The 20,464-nt window shown below is 42.0% G+C and overlaps 1 protein-coding gene across 1 annotated transcript in view; it reads left to right on the top strand.

Moving 5' to 3' along the window:
• peak1 (pseudopodium-enriched atypical kinase 1) overlaps positions 1 to 4,984 on the top strand; it is a 164,900-nt gene extending 159,916 nt beyond the window's left edge. The window contains exon 7 of the mRNA XM_034686370.1: positions 128 to 4,984. Coding sequence (XP_034542261.1) covers positions 128 to 1,498 — 1,371 coding nt within the window. The 3' untranslated portion in view covers positions 1,499 to 4,984. The remainder of the gene's footprint in view (positions 1 to 127) is intronic.
• The last annotated feature ends 15,480 nt before the right edge of the window (positions 4,985 to 20,464 follow it).

A 20,464-nucleotide genomic window follows, 5' to 3' on the forward strand; every position in this document is an offset into this window, starting at 1 on the left:
TTCTTTAAGGTCACATGGGAATACCACGGATAAGATTTTAGATACTTTGACCATACTTTCATGGTCCAGATTTTCTCTGACCTCACATCGATGTTAATATTCTCTTTCCTTTCTTTGTCTTCTGCAGATCTGTCGCAGCAAAGTGAAGGAGACCCAGCAGCAGTTTTTCCACAGCCTCGCGGTGAGACAGAGCCTTGCTGTGAACTTCAATATCCAGCAGGACTGTGGACACTTTCTGGCTGATGTCCCCATCCGCCTGCTTCCCTGGGAAGAGGAAGAAGAAGACGATGAGGAGGAAGAGGGTGAGGAGGAAGATGTTAACAGGCAGAAGGAGAAAGAGATTAAGACTGAAACCAAGACAGACTCCAAAGCTCCAAATAGTAAACTCGCTGAAACCCCATCAGAGGGTCACATGAACGCAGCCGGCCGTCTGAAGAGCAGAGTGGTCGTCATCACGCGGGAGGTTCCTTTTCAAACGGTGTCCGACTTCGTCCGAGAAGGCGTGCCAAGACACACTCATAACCCTGAGCTGTACGAGCGTCAGGTGTGTCTCCTGCTGCTGCAGCTATGCTCCGGCCTGGAGCACATGAAACCGTATCATGTGACCCACTGTGACCTGCGCCTGGAGAACCTGCTACTGGTCCACTGCCAACCCGGCAACCCCTGGAATCTGGACGTTCTTGAGCCCAACAACAACAGCAACAGCAGCAGCAGTTCTGGCGCTACGTCTGCCAGTGCCGCCGCTGCTGCGGCCAACGCCACCTGCCCCGCTCGCCTCATCATCAGCAACTTCTCCCAGGCGAAGCAGAAGACCACTCTCATGACAGCCGATCCTGGCACACTTCGAGACCAGTCACGCCTTGCACCCGAAATTGTCACAGCAACTCAGTACAGGAAGTGTGACGAGTTCCAGACCGGGATTCTCATCTATGAGATGCTGCACAGGCCAAACCCCTTTGAGGAGACGCCAGAGCTGAAGGAGCGAGAGTACACCTGGGCGGACCTGCCTGCACTACCGGTCCGGTCTCTCTATTCACAGGGTCTGCAGCAGCTCGCCAGATTACTGCTCACTGTCAACCCCTCTGAAAGGATACGGATCTCTGAGGCCCGGGCCTGCCTGCAGTGCCTGCTGTGGGGCCCTCGTGAGGACTTGTTCCAGGCGCTGGGCTGCAGCAGCGTGGGCCCCATGTCAGGAGCCACGTCCAGCCAGCGCGAGGCCACCCTCCAGAACTGGCTGGACCTGAAGCGGACACTGATGATGATCAAGTTTGCAGAACGCTCTCTGGACTCTGCTTGTGGCGTCAGTCTGGAGGACTGGCTGTGCTGCCAGTACCTAGCGTTCGCCACCACAGACACCCTGAGCCGGGTGGTGCACATCCTTCAGCAGCCCCAACCTCATCATCCTCAGCCCCAGAACCAGAGCCAGCCGGCGCACGCAGCACAGAACCAAACCAACCAAGCACACACCATCCACCTGACTCAGTCGCAGCCTCTCTGAGTTCCTTTTGACCAGACGTTACCATGGCAACAGAGCCAACTTTCCCCTATGTGGTCCCTCTGCTGACGCTAATGTGTGATGTAAGCTAATAGTCAGCTTTATTGTTGCAGCAGCCACAGCGTAAAGTCTGTGTTTTCTTCCCTGGACTAATCAACCCACAGAGTGAGACATAGTGATCCCTGCAGACAGACAGACAGACAGACAGACAGACAGACAGACAGACAGACAGACAGACAGACAGGAACTAACTTTACTTTCTCCAACTGATCACATCTCTCAAAGTTTCTCTCCCTCCTCTAAGTTTACACATTTTATGAGCGATATCTGAATTTTGATGCTTTATCGCTGCCAAGTTCTCCACGAGCACAGAGATGTGGTCACTATGTATTATGTATAGTCTGCATGGCAGCTGTCTCCCAGTTTTATTTGAGGTAGCATCGAACAGAATATTCTTAATCATTTCATCAGACATCTCAAGACACTCCACGGACTCTGGTTCCTGGAGAGAGAACTTCAGAAAGTATCAGGAACACAGTTAGCTCACTTTTATTGAAACCATCATTACAAAGTGTTGTATTTTAAATTGGAAAGAGCCGGGTTAGAAGTCTGGAAAGATTCAACAAAAGCAATGAAGGGAGGTTGTTTGTATTGAATGGACTGATTGATTCGTCCACCTCACAATCAATCCCAATAACCCTGATGAATACGTTTGATACTGTGTAGAACTGAAGCCAAAGAGACGCCATGAACTTCTCCCGTAGAGCACAGCGATACTTTAACACAAGTAAGCACATTTTTACTTCAGTTTAAAATAAGACGCAGTCAGACTTGTTACAGCTAAATCTTAGACTCTAATCTAGGGATGTAAGGATACACTCAACTCCACAATTCGATTCGAATCCCGATTTTTGGTTCACAATACGATTCACTCACGATTCTCTTAATAATTTTAAAAAATAACTGGATTGAGATCATAATTCAAGTAATTATTATTTCATTTCAATTCTCAGAAATGGACAGTTCAAATACATATTTTTTCTGTTATACTTATTTTTAAACAAAGTAACCCTTTTCATTTTCAAGATGTGTTGTAACTAAAATAAAACCAATGCATACTTTTTTTCAGCATCTTCCAAAAAAACCCCTGAAATGAGCGTTCAAAAAATACCTTGTTAGAAAATGTCAGAACAATTATAAAGAAATGGAAAGTGAATGATCCCCAAATGAAAGTATTAAATATTAAAACAAATAAGGTAAATCTCTTTAAATAAACTAAAAGTGCAGCTTATGCTCCTGGCTTGGATTGACATGTTTGTCTTAATGAATATCAGGGGAAGCCAAAATGTTGCCGTACCTCAGACTTGAAACACAAAGGTACATACCGAACTCCTCGGTCTTCACCTGCTGCTGCCATGTCTGTTACACTCAACTCAAGTGACGAGAGAGCAGCGCAAGAGACTTCATGATGTTGAACAAGCGGAGTGAAATGCAGATAGCGCCTTCCACTGTTTAAAAATAATATCCCAATACACATTTTGTTGAATCGATTTTAATCCACCCTTATTTATAGCAATTTTTTACCATCTTGCAATATATCCTTACATCCCTACTCTAATCTAATGTTGCTCTTCACCTTTCCAAACTTAGTCCACTGAGTCCTAATTAAACTGAACACCTTTACACTCCTGTGAAAGGCTCTGAAAGACGAAGGTGATCTCTTCTGAGCAGGTTTGATAGACTGAAGTTAAAATGGGACACAAATGCCTCTGCGATTGGATGCTTGTCAGATTACGTACAATTCATATTTTAGTTTCCTCTGGAGGTCTCAGCATGTTAACATTTTAAGACATAACTCAGTCTTCTTCTACACTTCTGTTAGTTTTGTGGCACATAAACTGACTCGGTTCAGTTCAAACTCGCAATTTTAAGAAACAAAGTTTAAGAACTTTTTTTTTTTTTTTTTTAAAGTGGATGGGAGACAGGGATGTTTTCAGAGACTGTAAAAAAGTTTGTCTTTTTCTATTGTGTTGTTTTTGTCAAGTTGCTTTGGGACGGTTCTGCGATACGGATGACATTTGCACACTCAGTCTAAACGTGGGCGCTCCTCGATGGAGACTGTGGGACACATGATGATGATGCGGGAGAGACTGAGAGGAGCTTCTGTGAATTTGAGGAGCTGGTTTTGTTTTGTTTTGCAGCGTGCGGGAATGTTAAAGTTTGCCTGTACTGAAAACGGACTTATGGACCTCCAGAATCACATCGATGTGTCGACTGAACCACTTTTGTTTCACATAAAAACAGAAGACACAACTTAGTACTCAACCACTTAGACCTGCTTCCGTTCCTCCTGCCTTGTTTCCCATCCCCCCCTTTGTTGTTATCTGGCTACTTAGACAATCAGACTGCTTTTCACGCAACAGATGTGATGAGTGCGAGTAAAACATGTGCAAAAGCTTCAGCTGCCCTATGAAGAAACACAACAAAGCATTTTCGGTTTTGTGCACAAGAATCTAGTGTTGCCTAAGAAGACAAAAACAATCGAAATAAGCATTTTCAGCTGTGTAGAAAGCTCTCGGCATGCTTTCAGACGGACTACCTTTGAAGAGACTCTGAAAAAAGCAAACGTTTACCTGATGTGCTCTTTAAAACTTTGTCTTTTCATAATCCAATAACTGCAGCAGTTTAGCTCGCCGCTGTGGAGGGAAGATGTACTGTTGGGATCAGGGTCCTGTTTCCTTTCACTGCAGATGTACAGAAGCAGACTTCATGGTCCACAGAGTGAGACGCAGACAGAGCGGGTGTGAGTTTGTTGCTGCATTTGAAAGAGTTTGTGTACTGAGGAATGTGTGTGGACAGCACTGGTGGCTGTCCCTGTGTCAAATGATTTAAGCCTTTATATAGTATATATAGTATAAATATATATAACCTTTATCTATTTTAACCCACACACACAAACACACACACACTATTTTGTCACGTATAGAGCACCTCTATTTCTGTCACTAGAGTCTAAATCTCATTTATTCACTTTTAAAGCTTTACTCGACTTCCTGCTCGTTTTGGGAAAGACAGAGGTGAGTAGTGGTCACAGTCCCTCACAAATAAAAACAAAAAAAGACTTTATTCTTCCAGGAAAAAAGCGTTATTATACAGAACAATGTACAGTATTTTTACCCCTCTTGTAAAGAATCTGTTTAGGAGATGAACCACTTTGAGAAGAGGCTGAAGAGTGACTTTTTGAATTTGCCATCATAAGTCCAACGTTCATCATCTGTACGGCCCGCAGCAAACATTGTGTATCTTTTCTTTCTCTCTTTGCTCTGGTTTCCTCTCTGCATTGTTTATCGCCACTGAACAGAAAATAAAGAAGCTCTCTGAGGCTTTCTATTAATATGTGTACAGTATGTCTCCTGGCCTGCAGCCATTTATTGTTGATCGAGTTAACCGACGGTAACAGAACAATAAATATATGTTTTTATAAATACACTTTGTGCCGTTGTGTCATTGATGTTATGATCCACTTTATCCAATTCCACTGCTATGCGGATGACACCCAACTCTACTTGTCCTCCTCTTTCCCTCCCACCTCCCTTTCCGGCTGTCTCCATGACATCAGATCCTGGCTCACCAACAACTTCCTCAAACTGAACAGTGATAAAACAGAGCTTCTTCTCATTGGCACCAAATCCACCCTTTCAAAAGCAAACAACAGGTGCATTTCAACTAAGAGTTCCAGGGTCTTTTAGCCCCCAGAACTACTTTCCCCGGAACTAAAAGGTTCCTGTGTCCCCATTGTTGTCTGCCTTTTCGACCGTGTAAACTCCACAAACACTGTTATGTTCAACCGAAAGTCCCAGGACCTTTGAAAAGTACTACCCCCCCCCAAGCAGGGGCTTTTCAGGGGGGAGATTATCTACCACTGAACTAAATTTAGACCCTGGTTCCTCAGTTAATGCACGTAGTTCAGGGGTAAAGTCCCTAGTTCCAGGGTAAAGTTCCTGTGATGGAAAAACGCCTAACCTCTCCATCCTCATTGACAACTCCTCAGTCTCCCCCTCCCCCCATGTTAAGAGTCTGGGTCTCATCCTCGACAGTACACGGTCATTCCAGACCAACATCATTAATGTCACTCGGTCTGCATACTTCCATCTCTGAAACATCTCTCGCCTGCGTCCGTCTCTCTCCCCCAACAGTACTGCCATTTTGGTTCACACCCTGGTCACCTTCAAATCCCGCCTCAAAACTCACCTTTTCTGGCAAGCCTACTCCCTTTAATTTGTCTTTATTGGACTGGAATGACTTCACTTTCACTTTCATCATGACTTCACTTTATTTTCCTAGTATTGCATTGTTATTCTGTTGTATTTATGCATTTATTTACCGTTGAGTGTGTTTTTTTAACTGTTGGTATGTTGTACGGTGACCTTGAGTGTCCAGAAAGGCGCCTATAAATAAAATGTATTATTATCATTATTTATTTTACCCCACGGTGGAGAAAAACTAAATTTTTTATACTGGATGAACTGCAAACGGAAGGAGCTCGGTCAATAATGTTGATGAAAGTATTTTCTTCACATACTTGAGTCACATTTTCAGGAACAAGAGCAGCATGTCCACTGAAACTCTGAACCGATGCGATGGCGTCACTGATTTCAGCAGAATCCAAACCATACTGAGACCTTTGGATAATAATGAACCTTTGAATTATTTACAGGGACCATGCTAAAACTGGGATCATATTAATCATCCTGGGGGACTGGAGCATCAACCAAATCCAAGAGAAGCCTGCCATCTTCAATTGTTCTTTTTTCCTACGATCCTTTGCCGACGAATCTCTGAGTGTCTGGTGTTGTAGAGTTTAAAATATTCCCTCACTATCATCAGAGTCAAAAGAATCTTGAATCTTTCATTTCAAAGTCTAATACCTCCTTCTGTATTAATCCATGGATGCTTTTTAGACCCTTTATTTAAAGATTTAAAGACTTCAAATTACTTTTAGTTTCCAACAGCAACTTTTTCTCCCAGCTCGCTGCAGATCAGAAATGTGGGGACTCTCATCAAACACCTCAAGGTGAGTTGTCACAGTTAAGGTAGCTATGATTAATACACATTTCCATTATTAAATCACTCCTGTACTCCACTCCTAATGACTACTTCTCTGTCAAGTATTTCCTAATGTCTGTCTTGTGTCTATAATATAAATTTGAGTGGCTGAATCTACCTAGAGATACATGTTTCAATGTTAGTATGACTCACACAGACTAAGTAAAATAGCTTACAGGGGCAACATCAGTACAGCAGCTCCGCCACTAGATGGAGACATCTGAAAGGAAAAGGAAACCTTGAATGCATCATCCCTCTGCTGTTATGTCACTTTGACTATTAAAGTGTTTACTTTGATTCCATTTATGCCAAATTCAGCTTAATGAGGCTGAAGGCGCTGGAGGGCATGCCGTGTTCATTTTGCAGAACGAACGAAAAGAAAAACAGTCCCACAGAGGCTCACAATGATCACACAGATTTAGAGAAGATGGTGAGATGATCCTGTCTAGACTGAAATGATTCTTGAAAACAAGGAAAGAAGGAAGCTTTATGTCTTATACTATCCATTCTCTTGTCTCTGGTTAAATTGTAAACTGCTCCAGGGTCCAGTTTAACTTCACATTGCACAGGATTATTTCCTCCGACCACACTGCTGTCGGTCTGGTCTGACCTTATTATAACCGTTCATCATGTCCTGATTGATTTTTGGTCTTTATCCTCCTCCAATGGCAAAGCTGCAGCCGAGAACATGGCCACCACAAAAAGCACGGATCCTCCAAAGACAGGATTGAAGGCAGTGAAACTGTCACATATCAAATTAAGATTGCCGTATACAAGGTGCTTTGGTTTATTTGCTTACTAAAGAAATGAGATATAAATGTATGTTTGCACTGTCCAACCTACTGTATGGATTTGTTGTCATCTCTGTATTTATAGGATGTTTGCTCTAACCATTTACAGCGTAGTCACACATCTCTTTCAGGACCTGCTGGAGGTTTTCAGCCTTGGTTTGAAATCCACTTCAAGCAAATGTGAGTATTCCATGCAGACAATATTAATCCCATCCATCAGTCTGAATGCAGAGTAATGTTCCAGAGGGTTTATCACCTGTATCCCAAATCACTGTTTAATCAATGATCCAGTAGAATGAGGTCAGAGCAGGCCAAAGTCGGGGTCAAGGAGCATCATGGGATGCCCACAGGGGGCTGTAGTGGATCCTCGGAAAGCATCAGTGAAAGTAATGGGAAATAAAAATCGATGTATCCTTCCGCTATAGCTACAGTGAGCAACTTTCATTTGATGCCGATCATGTAGAGAAAGTGGTGCTTCTTTTTCTCTTTGCAGATCCTGTCCTGTACATGAGTCAATCTTTTCTGTGGAAATGAAACAGCTTCCAGTCTGCATGCTAGGGATCATTTTGCATAGTGGCTGCATTTACAGGTACATTGATAAACTACTCAGAATTAGACAGTGTTGTCCCTCATAGTCTACATTGCTTTTGTTAGTCTGCAAAATTCACAAAAGCCCCAGTTTTGATTTCATTTGGGTACATGTCCAGCTAATGTATTAAGTCCTCACAGGAGCTTAAAAACTGCATCAGTGGATTGTAAAACGTTATTAAAAGAAATGAACTCTCTTTCAGTAACCATCAAGGGATATCTGATGCATTCAAAATCGCATGTGGCAGTTTTTGTCAGAAAGTTAAGTGTTTAAGTTAAAATCATCCCATTTTTTTCTGTCATACGGGCCATTCGTTCATATACACGTCTTGGTTTACCACCTGAAACTGCAGGAGGAAAACCTTAAAGACTCCATGATCACTCCATCACTTTTCTCCACTGAACTGGCACCCAACAATATGATGTCTGTTCCACTGGAAGGGTCCCTCACACATTTTCTGCCTTGTTCTGGCACTCCTCAGGGCACTTCATTGCATTTTCTCCACTAGAATGATATGTTATTGTGCACGCCATCATTATTTACATAGGCAACCAAGAGGGACCTGCAGTGTAGTTTCTCTGCTGTAGTCATAACATACATCACTGCATCCCATTTTCACTGGAAGGGCACACTGTTGGACAAGCTATCCTGTTTTCTCCACTGTAGATCACCCAAAAGGACAGTACATCGAGTTTTCTCCACTGCAAATGCACAATAGAGAGCACTGCACCCTGCATCCTGTCTTCTACATCGCCAAAAGGGATGCTTTTTTTTTTTTTTTTTTACGTCAAATCACTTTTCTCAACATCATACTGTCTGAACTGGAGTCCAAACCGTATTGTCCCTGTGTAATGTTTTCTCCACTGGAAGGGCAACTAAGAGGATGCTGAATTGTACAATGTAATTTCTCCGCTGGACGGTCACACGTGAGATTACTGCATCCCATTTTCTCCACCGCAAAGGCACACTGGATCAGCTATTCTGTTTTCTCCACTACAGGGCACCATATAGGCTACTGCATCTTATTTTCTCCACTAGAAGTGCACACTATTTGACCAGCTATTCTGTTTTCTCCACTGCAGGACACCCTGTAGAGTACTGCATCTTGTTTTCTCCACTGGCAATGCACACTCTTTGATTAGCAATTCTGTTTTCTCCACTGCAGGGCACCCTCAAGGGCACTGCGTCTTGTTTTCTCCACTGGAAGTGCACACTACCAAATCTGCTATTCGGTTGTCTCCATTGCAAGATACCTTATAGAGGGCACTGCATCTTGTTTTCTCCACTGTAGGGCAGACTTTTTGATCAGCTATTCAGTTTTCTCCACTAAAGGGCACTCCATAGGGCACTGCATTTTGTTTTCTCAACTGGAAGAACACACTATTGGATCAGCAATCCTGTTTTTGCCACTGCAGGGGACCAATAAGGCACAACATTCCATTGTCTCCAATAAGAATGGATGGCATTTTTGCAGTAATTCACTTTTCTCTGAACTTGGTGGATTTTACTTTTCTACAAATTCATTAATCAGAATCTCATTTAACATTTTCTTCTATATCTGGCCACATGTGAGAGTCATTTTTAACTTTATCAAGCATTTGTGCAAGAAGGATTTTACTCTAACACACAATATTCAACCACCAGGTCTATAAGTGTGCAAAGTAATGCCACACAAGTAGAAATAGTCTTATCTTGAACAGTTTAATGAGGTATAAATAAAAACCCAGACTAAGGTAAAGGGATTCCCAAATTGGTCCCAATTTCCAATAAGAAACATAGATCATGCTTTTGAACTAATGAACTAATATTTAATAGAAGCAGTTTGTTTAATTTATGAAATTAACTTCTGGTGTTTATCCGGCTACACAACTTTCTTTGCATGATTAATAAGGCAGAAATCAGTTCAGGAATATTTTAATGAATGTTTAATTTGATTCCATTGGTACGGCTGGTTTAGAGGATGAATACAGATAAATGTTTTGCTCTCTGAGGTGTCATCACTTCACCCTGCCCACCTCCAAGATAGAAAGTTATGTAATTTCACACTGAATCATCCCTAACAGCTGACATGATGGTGAAGAAAGGAGGAGGAGATGAGGTTTTGTTCTTGGGACAATATTTTTCAATTTGGGGTCTGGAGGGTTTAGTGGGCGTCAGGATGAGGGAGGATGATGATGAGGACGACTTGAAAAGTTTGCGTGTCCCTGAAGTACACTCACACATCTCCCTTTGCAGTCTCTCCCCCCCTGAGCATCCATTGCATAACACCAGTGTGTGTGTGTGTGTGTGTGTGTGTGTGTGTGTGTGTGTGTGTGTGTGTGTGTGTGTGTGTGTGTGTGTGTGTGTGCAGCAGGCAGGTCCTCCTCAGTGCTGCTGTGGAGCCTCGGAGGAGGAGGCGGTGGTCTTGTTATCGAGCGGCCCGGCGGGTGAAGTTTCGCTGCAGGGGTGGGACTTTCTTTCTGCAGTCGGTGGATGAAGGTTAAGCTGCGGCTCTCACAGAAATGCCTCCTGCAGCAGCTTTTCAGACTCCAGCGAGCTGCAGCACACACAAACGGACTCCCTCGATTGGAACATAAAAACCCTCCTCCTCCTCCTTCTCCTTCTCCTCCTCCTCCTGCTCCTCTCTTCTCTCCTCTTCCTCCTCCAGCTGGACGCGTCAGATTCCTTTCGGATGATCTGAAACGGGAGGAGTGTGAACGCCGTTTCCCTCCCCTTCCTCCACTCCCCGGGATACACAGACTGGACCGGCACCGGTGTCATTGAATGGAGAGAGGCGCCTGAAGAAGAAGGGAGAGCGGTGGAGTTGCTCTACCCCCTCCTCCTCCTCCTCCTTCATCTTCTTCCCTACTGCACCAAAAGAAAAGTCCGGTAAGAAATGCGTGCTCACTCAAGCCTGTTTGCCCCCCCCCCTTCGACCACCTGCGCTCCTGCACTCCTCTGTGCACAACACGCAACATGCATTATGGCTAGACTCGGGACCTGTATGCGTCTTTTACCCCTCTGCCTCTTTGTTTACACTGAGGGGGTTCATTTAAAGCGTGCGAGAGGCTCGAGCTGCGCTTGTGAATACACAGAGCAGCCTGGTCTGGCACGGCATTTCCGCGACTCTGCTCTTTTCACTCAGTCGACCCAAATATTGATTCCCTTTGCGAGCAGACTCAAACTAGAAGCAGGTTATTGGCTGAGAGAGCGAGTCGATGTTCACTACAGGGGCTGAAGGAGGGATAACAAATGGCACCACGAGCAGAGGAAGCTGTCCGTTCAGCACCACTCTACTGGACCCAAGACTGTGGCCTTTGGAAAAACTTTAAGGGGCCACAGTTTTGGGGTTGTACAGTGTAATCATTAGATTATAAAATGGACTTTCTTAGCTTGCAGTGACATTTTGAAAACATTACAAGGATTTGAATCAGGTTTTTAAGCATTTAGAGAGGAGGTGGGTTTAAAAAGGGAAAGGTTCTTTCAGGCAAATGTTTAAATGTTAGGCCAATAATTTAAATTGACCTGACTGTAACGCATCCTTAAACATCTATCCCAAGGTTTTTGCACCTGTACCAAAATTGTAATGATCTTTTCTGGAACTTAAATATTGAAACTTTCTGTCCAAAATCACTGATTTGAGCTGTTTAAGAACCTTATCCCAGGCAAGGCAAGTTTATTTATAAAGCACCATTCTTACAAAGAGCAATTCAAACTGCTTTACAGAGTTAGAAACAAAAACCAGAACAGTAACAGTCAACAAAAACATACAGCAAATACTTCAAACATTTACGTTTTATATGCAGCCAATTATGTTTGATCTACTCTCTCTCTCTCTGTGTACTTATGTAACTTTCTTAGCTTTTTTTGCAGCTGCCAATGATATTTTGAAAACATTACAAGGATTTGAATCAGGTTTTTAAGCATGTAGAGAGGAGGTGGATTTAAAAAGGGAAAGGTTCTTTCAGGCACATCTTTAAATGTTAGGCCAAGAATATAAAGTGACCTGACTGTAACGCATCCTTAAACATCTATCCCAAGGTTTTTGCACCTGTACCAAAATTGTAATGATCTTTTCTGGAACTTAAATATTGAAACTTTCTGTCCAAAATCACTGATAATCAGTTTGAGCTGTGTAAGAATTTTATCCTAGGCAAGGCAGGGCAAGTTTATTTATAAAGCACCATTCTTACAAAGAGCAATTCAAAGTGCTTTACAGAGTAAAAACAAAAACCAGAACAGGAACAATCAACAAAAACATACAGCAAACACTTCAAACATTAAAATTTTATATGCGGCCAGTTATGTTTGTATCTACTCTCTCTCTCTCTCTCTCTCTCTCTCTCTCTCTCTCTCTCTCTCTGTACTTATGTAACTTAACGTACATAGTAAATAGGGTTGGGTCTTATTATCTATATAAATTAGGAGGGATTATTATAAATGATCAGCCCTCTTCACTGCTCTGAAGTCCTATCTTAAGAACCGATCAAACTACAAACTTAATTACAAAAGTTAAAGCATAAAATATGTGACCAGATTGAATGATGAGTGAGTTTACTGTTATAGAAGTAGAGTATTCAGTTCCATCTGTCATTAATTTAAAAAAGTTTGATAAGAGTTCACACAGTAGAGTCCAGATTGTAAGTGCTGTCAAATAGCACTGCTTCTTCTGTGCTGTGAGGGACATGTGGCGCTTAATCTGCTCAGTAAAAGGTTTCCAAAATTGGATGTGAGGACAAACGAAGCAGCAAACTGGAGTAGCAGTGCTTCCATGCGAGGGCTTTAACCCTCTGTCATTGGTTTCTAGCCTGGGCTCCAGGACTTTGTCTGCTCTGAGGTTCTAGAAATCAGATTAAAGTCATGACAAATCACTTGCTTGATAGTTTATGCGATGCTCACTTCTTTTGGTGAGACAATTAAATTGGCATTTAATTAAGATTGCAATGCATCCCTTTTTCTGTGAGGCTCTGAAGAAGGGGGCAGCTTTGCTATGCTACAAGTAGGGAGGGCTCCAAGGAAAAAGGGATAGGAACCACTGCCCCAGACCACCAGTGTGAGGCTCATTTCTGCTTTTCATTAGGACATATTGTTTAACTTTACCACTTCAGGTCTCTGCAATTATGTTCAAACAATCCTAGATGTTAACACCACATTTGGTTTTATTGCTCAGATGCCATGGAACTTGTGACATGGGGGCTGGATATTAGAGTTTCACCAAGATAATAAAGGTGTCTCACATGGTTGGAGTGCTGCTTTGAGCCATGTTAGTTGAAAGTGATGCTTCATCCCATTCTGTCTTTGTAGGTTTCACTGGTTTTAGATTGTGTGCAAGTGGCTGCCTTATCTGCTGTAACTTAAGTCAACCACCAGTCCATCCATTCTTGGTTTTATAGTCATATTTCTCCTCAAAGCCATCCAAACTGATCATTTTTATACATCTTGGCTCCCTCCCTGAGTTTCTCCTCAAAAGCGTCATTAACTGATTAACTTGAAAAGCTTTGTGCATTCATTAACAGCTAAAATATATGTAGGAGTAAGAGCAGACTTTCTCCCCCTCAAAGCTGTGGCTTCTGGAATCGAAAGCACATTCAGATTATAAAAATACCCCTTAGCTCGAGATATCCACCGCTTGTTTTCTAGACATTTCAAATTCAGACGCTGAAGATAAAACAGAAACAGTCTTGTTGACATCATCTCTCACTCAGAGTCCTCTCCAGCTCTTCGAGTGTGTTCCCCACAGTTCTCTAATGGTGCTGGAGGTCTGTGTGAAAAGGCTTTACAGTAGAAGTGAAATAGGCTTCTCTGTGTGTGTGTGTGTTTGTGCGTGTGTGTGTGTGTGTGTCACTGGAACTTTTGCCTCGCCTGGCTGAAATACGACCTGCTCAGAATTCAATTCCTCCACCAGCACTCGCAATCATCTCAGCCATTCGTTTAACTCCAGCTCTCTTTCTCGCTCTATGTCAAGGGCTTCCCCCTGCTGACACACAGACATGCTCACACACACTCACACACACACACACACACACACACACACACATGCAGCGCCCCCACCTTCCCTTCCTCGTGTCCCCGCTGAACTCCTCAGTAGAAAAGTGTTATTACATTAAGAAAACTGAGAGCACTCAGATGAAGCCTGTAGAAAATGGTCTTCCCTGAGTTGGCTAACACCTTAATGCATCACAGCTAATATTTCCAGCATAGATTGTGTAATGGATTGACTCATTTTATGATGAACGCTGGTGGTCCAACCAGTTTGCTGCCAAACTACCACTACAGCTCACTTATCTTGGAGATGTCTCGAAATGCAGCAGGATGAAGAGAGAAGCATAAAATGAAGTGTCGCAGAATGAATCACGTTTATGAGATTGAGACCCAGAGAAGTGATCAGACATTAAACTGTGTTGACAACATATAAACCGGTTGGGACATTTACTCTTATCTTAACAGTTTGACATTTATTGTGAATATGCTTATGTGGTTTCTTGATAACGGCTAGAGATTACAGGGTCTGCTGTGAAGATCATGTAAACATGTAGCTGGATATGGTTAGCAAAGCATAGCATAAAGAGTAGCTTTTCCAAAGGTTGGTTTAACACATACACAATTTATGATTATTGCTGAAATTTCTAGTCATGTGCCGGACTCTGTCCCAGCCAGGAGTGGTTCCCAACCTTTTGAAGCATGATTTGGGGCTTTAGAGGTGTTTGGAGGGAGATTTTGTCCCAGATTTCAGCTGCAAGTTTTCAAACTTTAAGCTAAGTTACAGTAAACTTACATCTCATATGAGCGAAAGACACCAAAAAGTTGAAGTCCAACTGTCCATCCCTCCATCCATCATCTTGACCGCTTATCCCGTTTTGGGGTCGTGGGGGGCTGGAGCCTATCCGGGCTTACTTTGGGTGGAAGGCAGTGTACTCCCTGGACAGGTCGCCAACCTATCACAGGGTAAACACAGAGAGACAGACAACCATTCACACACACATTCACACCTACAGGCAATTTAGGGTGACCAGTTAACCTGGTGAGCATGTTTTTGGACTATGGGAGGAAGCAGGAGGACCCGGAGAGAACCCATGCATACACAGGGAGAACATGCAAACTCCACCACACAGAAAAGCACATGCCCCAGGATTCGAACAAGGAATTCGAACCTCCTTGCTGTGGGGCAACAGCACTACCCACTTTGCAGCCCTGAAGTCAACCCAAATATTCCAAATAAAATCATTTTACAAATCTGTTTTGACATATTCTGGGCATAGTGAGCATTTGTCTGAAAGACTCAGTAAATAATCAACATTTTAAACTCTAACTTTAATGAAACATTATCAAAGGGTCACTGATGCACTCTCAGGATGTAGTGTATTACTCAGGAAAAAGAAGTTCATAGTCCTTGCACAAGTTCTCATGATTTATTCTCTCGATGGCAAGCAAGCAAACAAAAGAAAATCCTAGCTCCTGCTGCCTCTCCTGCGCTGGTAAAAAAAACAAAGGCCCACCCAGGTGCATGCTGGCCTTCTGCCTACCTGCCTACCTAAATAACCTCAGGTGCCCACAGTGTTACCCAATCACAGAACGAAACAAAACAAACAGAAGAAATCCTAAATATGCAAAAATCTGAATATACTAAACAGATGACTTAGAAAATATATCCCCAAAATTCTAACTTATATAAATTATAAAAAAGAGGAAAATCTAACAAATAATACTACTTATTATTTCAAGGTTCAACAAAGCTTTATTGACAACTGAGCTTGCACACACAAATGAATTTGACGTGGTGATTGGAACACCGGTACTCAATAACAAGACAGTAAGGGTGATAAATATGGAAACCTCAATCTAAATTTGAATGTCTAAATAAAAATACTATCTGTGCAAGAAGGGTAAAAAATATTAAAATACATAAATAAATATGCCTAAGCCAGAGTGTAGATGAACATAATAATACATTAGGTTATTGATTAAATTACAATATTGCACATGGGTATTGAAGTATAGCACAGGGGATCAAAGTATTGGACATGTATTGTGATATTTCACAGGTATTGAACAGAGGTCTTTAGTGATTTACAATTCGTGAACTAAATACACAGCTATATACAAAAATAAACAAATATCTCCTGCACTGGGTTTTTGTGTTTTGTTGTTGTTTTTCTGGGTGTAACATAACTTTTTTTTAGCCTTCACTGAGAGAGACAGGAAGTGTGCAGGGAGAGTGGGTATGACATGAAGGGAATCCTGCTGGGACCAGGAATCAATCTTACAGTGTTGCAGCATTGCAGTGTTGCATCCCTTAGCAAAACAATTCATCATATGTCAGACAAAATATGGAAAAATGTTCAAGCTATAGCTGCAAAGTCAATAAAAGTTACTGTGTAAAAATTCAAATCCATCTTGTTATTAAAGCTTAAAGTCTCCAGGTGTGACATCCTAAGTGTGTTAAAACCTAAAAATAAAGCTTGAACGCAGAGTGTAAAAACTTTGTTACCATCCTGATACCTTTGGATGTGACTGCAGCTGCTTAATAGATAATCAATAAAGCTGTTGGCTTCAAATCACTGCTCTTCCCCACTTTGGAGAATTTAGGATTCCTCCTTGTTCAGATTACTGAGAGTGAATGAACCCTTTTACCGACCGAGTAAATCTTGTTTTGAAGGACGTTTTTTCAGCTCTGAGTGCATCTCTCTCTCCTGTATTAGCCTAAATGTGTAGTTGTTAATCAAATGAGTAATGAGTTGAGTAATGGGGGTGAGTTTGTTTGGTGGGGGGTGATTAAACATGATTTTGCTCCAGAGTGAGACTTCAAGTTTATAAAGGTGATGAAAAGTCAGTGGTATGGAAAAATGGGAGACAGTCAGCACCTTTTTTTAATTAGCTGAAGTCTGTGGTTGTTTTTATGCGCAACAGCAAAATATAGAAAACAATGTGTGCTCTGGCATTAATTGACTGGATAATAGAAGATAATACGTATTTTCCTATATTAATTCCTCACCTTGGTGTGTGTTTACAGTTGTGCTCCCTCTGTTTATCCACCTTTCCAGTGTGGTTTACAGTGAACTCAGCAGGCTTTTTCTCCTGAGCTCATCACAAACTGAGACAGAGCTTTTTCTCTGGCGGGAAGAAAGAAAATATTTAACCATCAGATTTCTGGAGACAAATCCAATTCTCGTTGTGACAGTTGTTTGAGTAGCTCTTGTCTGAATAATCAAACTAGACAAACATCCCTCTGCTTGCTGTCCCACTCAACCGTGCCTTTTTCATTTCTTCCAATTTGAGTTACACTGAACTGCAAACATTAGTAGAGTCAAGTTTCTGTTCCAGAGTTTCAAATTCATGGCTAAAAAATGGAGTGGAACTGATCTCAAAATAGAAACACAAAATATTTTTGTGACTTTCTATCAACATTGTGGATCATTTGTTTAATGATTGTTTTGTTTTTCCTCTAAAAGCCGCCAGAGTGTGTGTTATTCCAGTTTGTGCCAGCCGGGTGTGCACTCCTTGTTATGTCTGATGATCAACAATATGTCCAGTGAGGTGACCTGGTCATGGTTAAATAAATATACCAGCGATGCCTCACTGTGCCTTATCATTTCCTCACTTGAACTCGATGTTATTAAGAGCTCCTCCAAGCAACTATTTATAAACATTGAAATAATCCAAAGAGGATTTGTGTGCTGAATTCGATGGACAGTTCAAAAGTTACACACATGAGTAGATGAAACATGACATATCATTTTATTCTCAGTCATGGTAGATCTGTGCTTTAATGGATGGTATTATCATTCTCCTGACAAATATCCTGACAATGCCAAGAAATATTTCAAGGTTCCTGATCCCCAGAGGATGAACCTGACTGGATGTAGTGATTTCCTCACTTTTCTTTAGGGCCATCATGAGGCAGACATTTAGATCTTGAATGGAATGCCTTATAAACTGTTGGATTGTCTGCTAAATTGAATATATCCGTTCATTGTCCCCTGAGGATGATCGCTGATAACTCTAATCAATGCATTTCAGTACACTACCTGTCAAAAGTTTGGAAACACCTTCTCATTCAAGGGTTTGTATTTATTCTAATTATTTGAAACACTGTAGATTAATACTGAAGACATCAACACTATGAAAGAGCACATATGGAATTATTTAATTTACAAAAGAGTGTTAAACAAACTGGAATATGTTTTATATTTTAGATTCTGTAAAGTAGCCTCCCTTTTTCCTCCATGACAGCTTTGCACACTCTTGGTATTCTCTCAGTCTGCTTCATGAAGTGGTCTCCTGGAATGGTTTTTAATTAACATGAGCCTTCTCAAGAGTTCATTTGTAGAATGACTTGCCTTCTTAATGTGTTTGAGACCATCAGTTGTGTTGTTCAGAGGTAGGGTTAGTACACAATGGATAGTCCTATTTGACTACTGTTGTAATCCAGATTATGGCAAAACCAGATTATTTCATAGTTTTGATGTCTTCAGTTTTAATCTACAATGTTGAAAATAATTAGAATAAATAAAACCCATTGAATGAGAAGGTGTGTCCAAACTTTTGATTAGTAGTGTATGTCTATGTTAAATTTTTTTTCAGTTATATTTTTTGGCCATTTTTGCCTTTATTGATAGGACAGCTGATGAGAGACAGGAAACATGGGGAATAGATTGCAAGGGAAGGCATACAGCAAATACTTGAGACCAGGAGTCGAACCAGCTACCTCTGCGACGAGGACTTTAGCCTCTGTATATGTGCCGCACATGGACCACTAGGCCACTGGCCCACGTGTCTATGATTTTTAGACTGATAACATTTCCATCAGCCTCAGCTGAGCTTTGTCTTTGGTGATATTTAGCAAACTAAGCTGGTATCTGAAACTACTCCCTCATCAACCTCCTTAATATCAGAGGGTTGTAGGGAGTGATAAAGTGAGCTCATCAGCAGAATTTGATAACACTTTCAGAAACCACTTGGGTCTTTTTTTCTGCGCTGTTCATTTCAAAGGTTCTATTTTTCCACCTTAGAACAATACATTATGGTGTAAAGTAACTGTCAATTAAAGATAGCGAGCATGGTACACAAAATAGCCACTAATCATTAGCCATCAGCATCGGCATTCTTCATCATGATAGCGTGCTGACTCTGCGTTTTGCTCAGACACGTTAGCATAAACCGCCTCTTCTTATTTGTTTTACTTTTAGAAGTCTTTAGAGGTGAAGTCGCCTCCCCGAGGAGAGGTTGAGATCAGGGTTTGTTGTTCTAACTCTGACAAATTGACCTGATTGGCTGCAGCGTGCATGTTCTCCTTTGCATCAGCCGGCACTTCAGTTGACATTTCAAATGGCTTGCTACTTTTACTTAAACCATGCACCAAATGAGCTGTCAGAACCAGAGAGTCAGAGTGGAGCTGGCATGTAAACAGGCATTTGCGAGGAGATAGAAAACAGAAGGAGCGAGAGAGAGAGAGGGAGGGAGAAAGAGAGAGGGAGAGATAAATTGCCTAGCTGTCTGCACACAGACTGTTGTGCAGCGTTGCATCTAGAGAGGGGTTAATTTGATTATGAGTCATTGGGCGAGATTAAAAGCAAAGTTGATTGATCAGTTGTTGGGAGAGTGAGCGAGAAGGAGTCAGAGGAGAGCAGTTGACGGGCCTGTGATCCCGTCCTCCTTCATTTACTTCTTCTTCTCTTCCCAGCTGCTCCCTCTTCTTATTTCTTTTTCAGAACCAGCTCTCCTCTCTTCTGTTTTTTTCTCTCGAGCCCTTCTTTGTCTCGCCTCTCTAAGGATGAAACCTCACCTCTCTCGACGTTCTTCTCTTCCTCTTCATTAATTATCTGCGTGTGTGTGGACATAAATCAGTGTGTCTGCTCTTATTGATCAGATCTGTTTTAACATGCAGCTCCAACAGAGGGTATTTCTTGCTTTCTTTCCTCCTGGATGTCATAGCAGCAAACAGAGGCAGCTGTGGCAAACTAACATCCAGTGTGTAGAATCTGCGGCTCTCTGAGCAGATGTGTCAGGTTTGCTTTTTGTGCTTGAGCTGCCTCAGCTGCTGGGGACACACGAGGCTGCCTGGCAGTGTCTGTTTCCTCCCTAGTCACATTGGTTTTTGTTGGCAGAGCTGCTTGAGACCACAGAGGCACAGAAGGAATAGAGAAGCTCTTAACACCCAGATACACAGGGTTAGAGTAGACTCTTTGTGGCTGAGCAGAAGGCAACGTATATCTAAGAACAGACCAATGAATTCAACTCAGCTCGAGAGGATCTGACAACACATGCATTCATAGTACCAACATATGTGAAAACTATGGGATGATTATAAGCCTGTGTTCGTTTTTAGAGTCATGAACCACTAAGATATTATAGAATCCAACGCTCAAGATTTGGTTGACTTTTAAACCTTTAGAAAAAAAACAAATCTTGAAATTTGATATTTAAAATATTTCTGAATGAGGACAAGGCATCCTCAAGGTATCTCACTAGTGACATAAGAGTGTGTCTTGTCCTGTAACCAAGCTG

This window comes from Notolabrus celidotus, chromosome 6 (genome assembly GCF_009762535.1).
Source record: "Notolabrus celidotus isolate fNotCel1 chromosome 6, fNotCel1.pri, whole genome shotgun sequence".
NCBI classification, from domain to species: domain Eukaryota; kingdom Metazoa; phylum Chordata; class Actinopteri; order Labriformes; family Labridae; genus Notolabrus; species Notolabrus celidotus.